General features: G+C 43.0%; 2 protein-coding genes across 3 annotated transcripts; both read left to right on the plus strand.

The window, feature by feature from the left end:
* Positions 1–1575: 1575 nt before the first annotated feature.
* On the plus strand, positions 1576–5412 carry GDF9 (growth differentiation factor 9). The gene is made up of 2 exons (XM_048860769.2): positions 1576–2020; positions 4310–5412. The coding sequence occupies exons 1-2, from the start codon at positions 1576–1578 to the stop codon at positions 5257–5259; spliced, it is 1395 nt and encodes a 464-aa protein (XP_048716726.2). The 3' UTR covers positions 5260–5412.
* Positions 5413–9405: 3993 nt separating this feature from the next.
* UQCRQ (ubiquinol-cytochrome c reductase complex III subunit VII) lies at positions 9406–11850 on the plus strand. Of its 2 annotated transcripts, none has more exons than XM_048861955.2 (3): positions 9406–9535; positions 10724–10892; positions 11617–11850. In XM_048861955.2, the coding sequence occupies exons 2-3, from the start codon at positions 10739–10741 to the stop codon at positions 11709–11711; spliced, it is 249 nt and encodes an 82-aa protein (XP_048717912.1). In that variant the 5' UTR covers positions 9406–9535; positions 10724–10738; the 3' UTR covers positions 11712–11850. The 2 variants fall into 2 exon arrangements, with proteins under 2 accessions (XP_048717912.1, XP_048717913.1); XM_048861956.2 differs by lacking the exon at positions 9406–9535 and adding an exon at positions 9568–9739.
* The last annotated feature ends 684 nt before the right edge of the window (positions 11851–12534 follow it).

Raw genomic sequence — 12534 nt, forward strand, 5'->3', positions numbered from 1 at the left:
GTATTACTAGTGAGTTTTCTGTTTTGTTTTAAATATATTGAGCCAAGATCAGGCATGGATTAAGTGGGTCATTGACTTCAGTGGAGTTGTACCCACACAACTGAATTTGGCTCATTCTGAATTTGGCTCATTCGTTATAAACTGACAGAAAAGTACAAGTCTTCTACAGTATATAGTGGAGTACATCTTAGTTGTTTACAGCCACACATTAAATGTTTTAAACTGTTTATTTTATTCCTGTTGATTTATATAATAGTTGCCACAAACATGAGAACTACATTCTAAATGTATGCATTTATGATGCAGCCCTATTACAGAATTAAATGTAGCTGGAAATATTTTTCTGGAATCTGCTCAGCTCAGTGAAAATCTCATGTAATGAGAGCTGAGCAGATTTTATGTGAACTTGCCTGAGGGTCCTGATCCAGTAGGTGTGCACAGATCTTTGGCTGAATGCCTATCTTTCCCAGCGTGTGAATCACTCTGGGGCTTAGTCAGGAGACAGTGTCTTGATACCTATCATAAGGCAGTAGTGCACAAGCTCAGGTGCCTAGACTGAGGCTGTACATACCAACAGGAAACAACCGTGACACCGAGTGAGTTTGGGTACCTACTGGGTTAGGCAGAAGCTGAGTGGGGTTTGTGGATCACAGTGGTGCCTAAAAACAGGAATATGGTATCTAAATACCCTTGTTCAAATGTTCATCCCACCCTAAATGCCAAAGATCACACAAGAAGTTAACAGGGCAAGTAGGGATAGGAATTCAGACATTTCTATCTCAGAGACCCATGCTTAGAACACAGTGTGTGCACTTTTAGTCCCTCTCATGACTAGTATACTATCACTACTTAGATCACCAGAGAGATCTACCTATAGAATACATTCATACCATGCCCAGAGTGTACCAGAGTAGCTAAACATCAGATTTCAAATTAAAGAATTATTCATGAACGACTCTTGTTTCCTCTTTCACCCAGTTACTCTGAACCTTTCCCTCTACTTCCTTCTTCTTCTCCTATTCCCCATTATCTCAGCTGTGGTACAGTAAGAAACCCAATTTCAGTCTTTCTACAGGAACCTTTTTCTTACCAGCTCATTAAAAGATTATCACTGAGGTTTATTTAACAGTTACCTTTGGGTGGGCATCATTACTGTGGTAAAAACACATTTGAATGTCACAGCTATGTTAGAATCACAAAGTTGCTTTGGGGCGGTAACTACAGCCAGCCAGAATAACCATTATTCAACCATCATTTCTTGTGGTCTCTTTTGGAAGCTAGAGAGGATAAACATGCTAATTAATTAGCACCTTTTATAATTAATAATGGTTTCCATGTGAAAGTGGGTAAACCGTGAGAGTGGGGTGCTTGTTTCCAAAATGCCTACATGTGCAAAGATTCTAGCCTGAACTCAAATGGCCACTTGGATTCACTCTCCAGCTGTAGGTCGCTCCCTTTGGTGTAATCAGAGAGATGCTTCCTTCCCACTCACACCTGAACTATATTTAAGAGGCCAGGGTTGGTTCTTTTTCTCTTCTGGTATATAACCTGTCATGGGGAGAGGGTTTTTCTGCTATGACCTCCAGCATCATGGTAATTCCCTGGAGAATCTTCATCTGTTTCTATTACTTTATCAGGTTGCTTTCTTCTGTTGCTCTGTGTTCCCCCAGCTCTAGGGATGAGGTAGCATCTGAGAGGACCCCTGAGCTGTTGCTTGTTCCTGAGGAGGAGCCCCTTGAGCTACCACCAGTGTTGCTACTGCCACCGGGAGTGAGAAATGGCTATGCCCTCCTGCCACCCCTTCTCGAGGTGCTGTCTGACCAGAGACCTCACACTTGGGAAAGTGAGGCCTCAAGACTCCAACCAGATTCCAGAGCCCTTAGGTATATGAAGAGGTTATATAAGATGTCTGCCACAAAAGAAGGGATCCCAAAAGCCAACAAAAGTCACCTCTATAACACTGTCTGGCTCCTCACTCCATGTGCTGAGTGCAAGCACCACCACAGGGACCAAATAAAAGGTAGGTGTTTTGGGGGAGGGGTAATTAAGATGCTTTTCCCCCTTTCCTTCAATGGGGTAGAGTAAAGAAACCCCTAGTCTCTACAGAGGTATTAACTGTTAAATCTACTGAATGACTCTTCCCTTGCATTGAATGGGCTTTTCTATAATCTGCGTCTCCTTAAATGGTGTTTAGGCCAGGCTTCTCCATAATTTAGGCCTTTGAACCTACATAATACCCACATCCAAAGCTATATTGATGCTTACTCCTAGCTCATTTTAGCACAATCCAGGATGGTCATTTTAAGGTTAACTCTGATCTTTTTTGCACCCTTTGAGTAAAGCAGGGGAAAAAAACCCTAAAATCTGATGGATACCTTTTGTCCTTTTACTGACTTTTAAATTCTGCATTTTACACAATCTGCAAGTGACATTTCTCAGTAACAATATCTTATTAATGATGTGTTGGGATCCCATTACAAGAGGACTTTTCCAAATTAGTCCACTGTTTCCCCTGTACTTTCTACCGGAGAAGAACCATTCCCTTCCCCCACTTCATGAATATCCATATTTGCAAAGCATGACTACAGATGAGTTAATTTCAGGGATGACAAACTGATGCAGCTGGGAAGCTTCAAGGAGAAAATGATGGTATAGGGTGGGATGAAAGATGTGGTCTGATCACAAGACTGGCAACCAGCAATTCTTGACTTCTAATCCGACATATATGGCTGTGGACACGTTATTCAACTCTGACTCAGGGGTTCTCCATCCATTAAAAAAAAAGTCTGGCTACAGATGTAAATCTTCACAATATACTTTAAGGCAAAGTGCTCTGTAAGATGAGATTTAATAAAAGCAATTAGATTTATTGATTATGATCTCCCACATAAACTGCAGCCAAAGTACTGTTTTAGGTACATTGCTATAAAATCCCCTGTGTAGCATGGTAATATAATGCTTAAAAGCAAAAACTAATTATGGGTGTCTCCTTTTAAGATGTCTTCTATGTTACAGTGATTTAAGTGACTAAACTTGAACTAACTCACCATCTCAATGTGAAGCTATGCTAAAAAGAGCAAACAATTTTAGGTTTAGTGGAATGGAGAACAGCATGAAATACTGTGAGCAGCTACACTAAATAGTAAAGCCCTCACTTAGGGAGACCGGTACTGCATATATTCTACCTCAGAAATAAAGTTGCAGAATTAGAGGTGGTTCAGAGAAGGCGAACAATGATTAGTAGCATGGAAAAATGTTCCAAATGAAACAACTTGAATTCTTTACCTTAGAAAGCAGACGAGTAAAAGGGGAACATGATAAAAGTATTCAAAATAACAAATGGTACCGAAAAAAGCGATCAGGAGCATCTGGTCGCCCTGTTTCATAATACAAGAAAAAGGAGACAGTTGAAATTGAAAGGTAGCAAATTGAAAGCTGAACACAGGAAATACTTTTACATGCAATGCCTAACCAGACTGTAACACTCATTATCACAGGATGTCATGGAGGCCAAGAATTTAGCAAAAGTCAGAGGGACTGGATATCTATATGAATAAGAATATCCAGCGTTGTTTGTAATTAATGGGGGAAAAATGTGGAAGGGTTATAATACTTCAAAGCCAAGGGGTTAACTACAACAGGTTAGGATGACTTTCATGGAGGTAGATCTTCTCACATCTACTTATTTTAGGTTTTCTTGCACAATCTTCTGAAGGGTTTGGAACTGGAAACTCTCTGAACGAGGGTTAGACCTACAAACCAGGGGTATAAACCAGGGGTTTAACCCAGTAGGCAATTCCTGTCTCCCTGTCTCTGACACTAAGAGGACATTGTCAACAATCTTGTTTGTATAGCTTCCTCCTCACTCCTAGTTTCTAATACCTCTTAAGCCTGCAAAGATTTTTTTTCTCTGCCATTGCTACCATATTTAGCTTTCAATTCTTCTTTCCTTACGCTAACAAACACATTTTTGCCTGCCCCCCTTTTTTTATGAAGTATCACTAATGTTGATGCAACTGTGGGAACAATGTGGGAAGCCAGCAGGTCAATCCACCACTTGTTAATTTGTATAGTGGTGTATGGGTTTTTTGTTTTTGGTTTTTTGGCAAATTGATGCATTTTCTTTAGAGTAATAAGATTTTGGAATCCTTGTGGACATTCCCTGCCAAACTATCAAATTTAAGTTCAATTGAGTTTTGAGGTCTAAATTATTTCCCCCCTTTTAATGACTTATTTCTGTTTGATTATGTACATTGTCAATTTCTATTGAAAACTGTTTAATCTCTACAGAGACTGTTTCCTTTTTCAGAAGACCTGCGCTCAGTGGATCTGCTTTTCAATCTGGATCGCGTTACTGCGCTGGAGCATTTACTCAAGTCTGTCTTGCTCTACTCCTTTGACAGATCAGTTTTTAGTTCTTCTGCCATTACATGCACGTGCCACTTAGCTGTTGAGGAAAATGATCCTTCTGGTAAAGTGTGCCCCAACGTACCACAGTCAATTACTTTTAATCTGCACTTCAAACTCAGAAGACACAAATGGGTTGAGATTGATGTGACCTCTTTTCTTCAGCCTCTAATTGCCTCTAACAAGAGGAGTATCCATATGGCTGTAAATTTCACTTGTCTGAGAGATGATCAACACCACAACTCTAAACACGAAAATTCCTTTAATACAGCATTGGTGCCTCCTTCTCTTCTATTGTACCTAAATGACACCAGTGAGCAAGCTTATCGTAGGTGGAACTCCCTTAGACATAGAAGGAAGAATCCAATGTGGTTCAGATGGAGAAATAATCCACTCGCAGATTCCATGGAAGAAATCGGAACAGAAAATATGCAGAATAAAAGGGCATCTCGCCACCGAAGAGATGATGTGAAAGAGAACCCATCTGCACCAACTTATAATTTGAGTGAATACTTCAAACAATTCCTGTTTCCCCAAAATGAATGTGAGCTTCACAACTTTCGACTAAGTTTTAGCCAACTAAAGTGGGACAAATGGATAATAGCACCACACAGATACAACCCTCAATATTGCAAAGGTGACTGCCCAAGGGTGGTTGGGCATCGTTATGGCTCACCTGTCCATACAATGGTACAGAACATCATATATGAGAAATTGGACTCCTCTGTTCCAAGGCCCTCTTGCATTCCTGCTGAATATAGTCCCTTGAGTGTCTTGACAATAGAGCCTGATGGTTCTATAGTCTACAAAGAATATGAAGATATGATAGCTACTAAATGTACTTGTCGGTAACATTTAAACACCACTTTACTGCTACTTATTTCAGAATATTTTCCCAATACTCTAAGCCATCTGTAGTCTTGACCAACTGAATGTCATAAGTGTAAGTAACTTCTAAACAGATATGCTAACAATTTAGCATGGAGTCAGTGGTGGGTATTTGCATAATGGCATCACTTATTTTTGTAGCCCCTTGTAACTATTTGGAAATGTGAAATTAGAAATTTAAGGAAATTAAATAAAATTTCCTTTTATATGGAGAAATAATCCATAACTGAAATCTTGTACACTTTTATCAAAGATATAATTCTATTGTAAGCTTTATTGCTATGGATAAACATAAGGGGAATAAACACCTGTCATGTCATGGCATTTGTGTGGTTCTTGTTCAGTCCTGCTTGCATCCAAAAGACATTTTATCCTGATATTTTTGGCAAGTGTCTGGGCACAGAAGGAGGCCTTAGTATTTCTGACTTTCTCAATCACTCAATTTTTAAATATACTTTTAATGATTCAAACCAGTTCCCTCTCCTTAACCTTGAATTTTGTCATAGTAATCTAAGGTAAATGGACAACCTGTTCTGTCAAACTGCTATGGCTTTTTTAGAGGTTTGTGGTAAGTGAATATACTACTTATCTGGAGAACATTCTGATTATTGTACCAGAAATTCTAACTACATTTCTGGGCAGGAAAAATTACACTCCTTACTGATGGGTTATTTAAAACTAGCATTTAGTAACTCTTTTAATATTGTTGCTTTTTCTATTCTGACCAGCTATGAACAAGAAATAACTGTTCAGACTGTGAACTGACCTTTAAAAGTGAAACCATTCTTGGTGGAACCAGAAGTATGCAATCAGGCAGTAGCAAGTACAAAAAGCAAGTAGCAAGAAACAAAGCAAGTACAGTACAGTGTTTAAACTACTAAAATAAGGGAGTTTTTTAAAAAAAAAAATTGACAAGGTGAGGAAACTGTGCTCATTTAATTTAAAATAAGATGGTTAAAAGCACCATTTTTCTTCTACACAGTAACGTTTTAAAGTTGAATTAATTCAGTGTTTAGTAGTAAACTTTGAAAAAAAAATGTTTTGTTCAGTTACGAACATTTCAGAGTTACAAACAACCTCTATTCCGGAGGTGTTCATAACTGAGGTTCTACTGTATGTATTGGTATTCCTAAACCGAATACTCTGAAATTAAAGCAATTAAGCCTGGCCTCTTTTTTTAAGTACAGTACATCAAATAACTTAATGTTCCCTACTCCTGTGGCTCTCCAGGGCTAAATCTCTGGTCCTGTTACTATTCTAAACATCTATTCCCATGAACTTCTGCTGTAAACATACTCTGTAATGGAAATCTGCCCCAAGAACTCTAGACAGGAGCAATTTAAACAAAATCCATTCTAAACCTTAAAATGACTTCAAATTAGTCTTATGGGAAGTAGCTGCCTGTATCCCCCTTTCACCTGGCATGGTTTTACAATGCCTTTCTAGTTCAAAGCTTGCTCCTTAATAGTAGCTGTTTAAAATGACAATCTATCAAGTATAAAGAGACCCTCTTTTACCATAAAAATACTTCAAAATCGATGTTCTAGAATCCTGCTAACTAGTTCTTGGTGACACAGTGAGTTAGAGTAATAAACTTTCTACTGGGAGTTATGCAGTTCCAACTCTAAAGCACAAGAGGTAAATGTGTAATTTTTGTGGACATGGGAGAGACAAAAGGGTAACTATCTAGACACTATTACCAAGGCAAGACATGTTCCCTATGTGTACTTACTATAGTCATGAGCTGCTTTCTGGAAAACCAACCAACTGTTGTACGTTATTGAGAATTTAATAACATGGACCGTTCAGCAGTTGCCAACCTGAGGCTTTACAGCACTTCACAACCCATCCTCTCAAAGAAGTATTACTTAAATTTTAAACTTTTTGGGGCAGAAATGTCTTTATGTGATTTGATAGTGCCTATGACAATGCTGTCCTGGTGCTACAGTAATACTAATCCACATTCTGTAAATGGGGAAATAGGCACAAACAGATGAAGTGATTTAATCAAGTTCAGAGAAGAATCTGACTCTATATAGTGAGGTAAAGATCCTTACTTTACCTCTTCATTACAAATAACACCCAATATAAAAACCAGTCTTGCAAAATCCTAGTGATAAACTACAGTGTTTACATAAAGCTTGACATGTGATGAGGCCATGGCTATCCTGCTTGCCATGGTGGACAATCTGATGCTTATCAGAAGACTTAAACAAACCTTCATAATACAATTAGCAAAGACACTGATGCTATAGACTCTTACTTTTGTGAAGTTATTGGGCTGAGTTCAGCAAATAAAAGATGATAGCAAATCCTAATTGTGCAATGGTGTAGCTGCTAGGAGGAAGAAGTCCAGCCTCATCCTTGCAACTGTTAAGGTTACAGCTTGAGGCAGGAAAGCTAAGCAACCTGAGATTTTACTAACTGGAATGAAAACTTACTTTATATAAAACAAAAACTAACACTAACATTATTCAGCCCTAACCTAAATTTTAACTACTAGAAAAATTGTATGCCAATATATCAATGGATTCTATTTACTAACACCTCAGGACTACAGTGGATCATCAAAGTACTTTGCACATGATTTCAAACTGGTATGAGTTTTGACTATAAATTTCTAATCTCTGGCCAGCATGACCCTTCAGTAGCAGTACAATATGCTGTCATGTATGAGAGCCAGGTATAAGAATTAAGCTTGCTTATTTTCACTGCCCTGCTCATCAGATTGGTTCTTGCATTCTCATTGCCTGGGCCAGCAACAATCTTTCTGGATGAATCATGTGGTGTTGACAGGCTTCTTAGTGAAGATGATGCAGGGCCTTTGAGGGAGGAGGGAAGCGCTTGGAAGATGCTGAAGATGAAAGAAACCACACACTCTAATTAAGGGAGAAATTCAGGAAACTCCCACAAAACAAGCAAAACTGGGCTGAAGAAACAAGACCTGTCTCAAATGCAAACTCAGGGTCTGGGGCTATCAGGTTAATTAACCTATTGGCCGTAGCAGCAGCTGCTACTCCTGTACCCCCTATGCATGGATCAGTATGACCTATCTGGAGCAGGAGAGAGGCCTAGTACCTTGACCTCAGAGTGATGTTAAAGCCCCCAGCATGGTCATGCCACACACATCCCTGGCTGCTCTCTACAAATAGCAAAAATAATTAATCCACTATGAGATTTGGGGAGTTAGACCTTGGTGTCAGAGTAACCTCAGGAGGGGTTATTCCTGGGGGAGGGGACTAGTACCATAGAGATGGTGTGTGGAGTAGTTCCCAAGGGGGGAGGGCAGTGATGGGGGGCCAGAGGGACCCTGGAGATGCCACAGGGATAGTGGAGGGAGATAGAAGGACCCTAGAGACCCTGTGAGGTAGTGGGGGGATGAGACTAGGGTGAGCCCGTGAAGCTAATAGAGGGGCAGAGGGACCCTAGAGACTCCGCGAGGGAAGTGGGGGGGGGCAGAGGGACCCTGGAGACCCTGTGTGGTAGTGGGGGGGCAGAGACCATGGCGACCCCACGGGAGTAGTGGGGGGACAGAGGGACCCTGGAGACCCTGTGTGGTAGTGGGGGGGCAGAGACCATGGCGACCCCACGGGAGTAGTGGGGGGGCAGAGGGACCCTGTAGACCCAGTGGGGTAGTGGGGGGGCAGAGACCATGGCGACCCCACGGGAGTAGTGGGGGGGCAGAGGGACCCTGGAGACCCTGTGTGGTAGTGGGGGGCAGAGACCATGGCGACCCCACGGGAGTAGTGGGGGGGCAGAGGGACCCTGGAGACCCTGTGGGGTAGTGGGGGGCAGAGACCATGGCGACCCCACGGGAGTAGTGGGGGAGCAGAGGGACCCTGGAGACCCTGTGGGGTAGTGGGGGGCAGAGACCATGGCGACCCCACGGGAGTAGTGGGGGGGCAGAGGGACCCTGGAGACCCTGTGGGGTAGTGGGGGGCAGAGACCATGGCGACCCCACGGGAGTAGTGGGGGGGCAGAGGGACCCTGGAGACCCCTGGGGGGAACGGAGGAACCGCAGGGGGTACTGGGGTAGGGCTCCCGGCCTCCCTCGCCCTCCCAGCCTGCAGGGGGCGCGGCCGTCTGCCCGTCCTCTCCGCCCCTCGCTCGGGAGGCGGGGCCAGGCCGGGCGGTGACCCCGGGTGGCGCCCCGGAAGCGGAAGGGAGGCGCTGGCACGGCCGCGAGCCCGCAGAGACGTGACCTCCGGGCGTCCGAGCGAGCGGCGGCGAGCGGGCCTGGGTGAGAGGGGAGCGGCCGGGTCCGGGTCCGGGTCCGGGTCCGGGTCCATTCCTCCGCTGCTGGTGACCGCAGCGCGGCTCCCGGGGCCTGGAGGCCGTGTAGCACCGCGGCCCGGCCGCTGTCGCCCTGGGGCTGAGGGGAGCGGTGGCGGCGAGTCTCCCGCTCGTGCTGTGGCTGCGCCCGGAGAGTGACTCCCGACGCACGGTTCGGGCCCGTCCCCACCCAGCCGGACCTTGTTGTAACCCCGGGGGGCTTCTGAGGCGGAAGGCGAAGTAACCCCGCGTATCTTCCGCTCTGCGCGTCCCTCCTCTAAGCGGGTCCCAACCCCAGCCGGGCGGCTTGATTGAAATCACCCCATGGAAAGCCTCGAGTTAAGCCCCTGGTTTTAACCAGCGTTTCCGTGTGTGCCTCGGGACAGTTTGTAGAGAGGGGCGCATTCGCGTCCCTGGATGGGGGGAGGGAGAGCTCAGTGGCTGGCGCATTGACCGGCTAAACCCAGAGTTGTGAGTTCAAGCCTTGACGGGGCCGTTTAGGGATCTGGGGCAAAAATTGGGGATTGGTCCTGCTTTGAGCAGGGGGTTGGACTAGACGATCTCCTGAGGTCCCTCCCAACCCTGAGTTTCTAAATAACCCATTCAAACCTTGTCAGCTGAGTGAGAGCCTTTACCTTACATTTGCTACCCAGTGATGAGATACCTGATGGTGTCTCCTGGGGTCACAAGCCGGGTCCAAAGGCTTGTGATGACTTTGCCAGTGTCTTGCACTCAGCAATACAGCCTCTAAGTCCCCCACAGGATCAAGGCTTTAATACAGTACGTGACCCATTGTGCTGTATTTATAAAGTGTGATCCCAAAACGTAGGATTTCACTGATTCTTCATATAGAAAAGCATCCTGTAACTCAACGTTTTTGATGGAGGCTCCTGAGTGCAGCATATTTTCTATTTAAATGTTTTAAGAGATTATAATAAGCTTGGGCCTTAACATATTTTGTATTAAATTCAGGTTTTGTTTTAAATGGGTTTATTTTTAAAAAGAAAAACTATTTAAATGTTAGAAATCCAATTTTTTAATCATACAGATCATCGATTTGGATCCACCCTGAGGAATATTGTGTTTAAAATCACTCTGTCTCCATAAAAGTGGCAAAGAGTCTATCTCCATAGTAACTAGCACTTTGCTTTTGCAGTACAAGCAATTAAAAATGGGTGGCCATTTTGGAAACTTGGAAAGAGTGAGGCATGTGATCACTTACAGCTTGTCTCCATTCGAGCAGAGGGCATTCCCTAACTACTTCACCAAAGGAATTCCGAATGTATGGAGGCGATTTCGTGCAAGAGTCTTCAGGGTAGCTCCTCGTAAGTCCTAATTCCTTTATTTGAGTGAATTATTTAAACTAGTGCCTTCTGAACTGCCTCGTGTACCGTATGCACTGCATTCACTAACACCAGAATTAAATTAAAGATGCTGATTGGTGTCATTTCTTCATCTATATTTCAGATCGTTGATATTTTTAAAAAGCTTATAAAATAACTTTCCCCTGCCCACAAGAATGGAATTTCATGTTAAAACTTTTATAAAAAGATCTTAAACAAATTCAGGGAATAAAACTATCATCAAAACTACAAATGCATGAGAGAATTTGTGAAGCAGGTATGCTGCAGAAAGGGAGATGAAAGAGAAAATGTTCTAGCTATGGGGCCAGCAGCTGTCCTGGGTGGATTTAAGTCCAGAGGAATGGGCTGAGAGATTTCGTGAGAAACTCTTCATGCACCATAGAGCCATTCATAGTACACACATGATTATCTGCAAATCTAGGCATACATAATAGGATGATGGCAGAGTGCGAATACTCATCAGGATGATTTTTAGGTGCTTAACTCCTATCTATGTTGGAGAGAGCTTTAAACATCCAACAGAATCACCTTAAAACATGGTGATCTCTACACAGTAACACTTCCAGTCTCTATCCCAGGACTGTAATCAGTACAGCATAATGCAAGAAATTTTCACATTGTAACTACTGTCATGTAACTGGTAGATAGTCACTGCTTTGTTTGTTTGTTTGTTTTTGTTTTTAAGCTTTTGTGGTGGCCTATGTTGTTTACACCTGGGGGAACCAAGAATTTGAGCGACTGAAAAGGAAGAACTCTGCTGACTTTGAAAATGATGAGTAATACAGTTAATATAGAGATCTCACTGCATTAATGTCAGTGACCCTTCGTTGTTTCTAAACTTGTTCACATACACACAAAAGGATATTTGTTATAGCAGGCTGTAAAAGCTTGTTCAATAAATCTTAGTTCCTATCCTGCAGTGTTGTGTGGAATTCTTGTCTTTGACTGCTTTAGATCAGCTTGTTGGCCTTGTCTCTCTCACTCGTTATAGCTGAGGTTCCCTGACAGATTTTAAATTCTGCAGAATCTCAAGTTTTTATTTTAAGAGTGTCTGGCCTTTATGGCCATTAAAGACATTCCAGATACATTCAGTGTAACTGATCCGGTGTTGTCTTCATGCAGACAACTTGAAACAATATCTTAAAAGTGAGCTCCATCACACCCTTTGTTTATCTATGTTTTGTATGCAACTTTAAGTGCATAATAAAGAGACAGTTTCACTGTTGATTTTAATGGGAGTGGAAGCCTTCTATGTGTCTCCTTTATTTTCTAAAGGAGGAGCATGAAAAGAACCAAAGTCAGGGCTTGGTTACACTTGCAGATGTACAGCACTGGGAGTTAAACCAGCCTTTGGAGACCGCAGCAGGGAAAACGCTGCTATGTGTTTACACTGTCACCGGCAAGTGCATTGGCGTGGCCACCAAGAGCAGTGTATTGTGGTAGCTATCCCAGTGTGCAAGTGGCTGCAGCATGCTTTTCAAATGGGGGAGTGGAGGTGGAGTGTGACAGGGAGTGTGTTGTGTGTATGTGGGGAGAGATAGTGTGTTTTGGGGGGGGAGGGCCCTCACACACACACACACACACACACACACATTCACAACAG

This window comes from Caretta caretta, chromosome 8 (assembly GCF_965140235.1).
Source record: "Caretta caretta isolate rCarCar2 chromosome 8, rCarCar1.hap1, whole genome shotgun sequence".
NCBI lineage: Eukaryota > Metazoa > Chordata > Testudines > Cheloniidae > Caretta > Caretta caretta.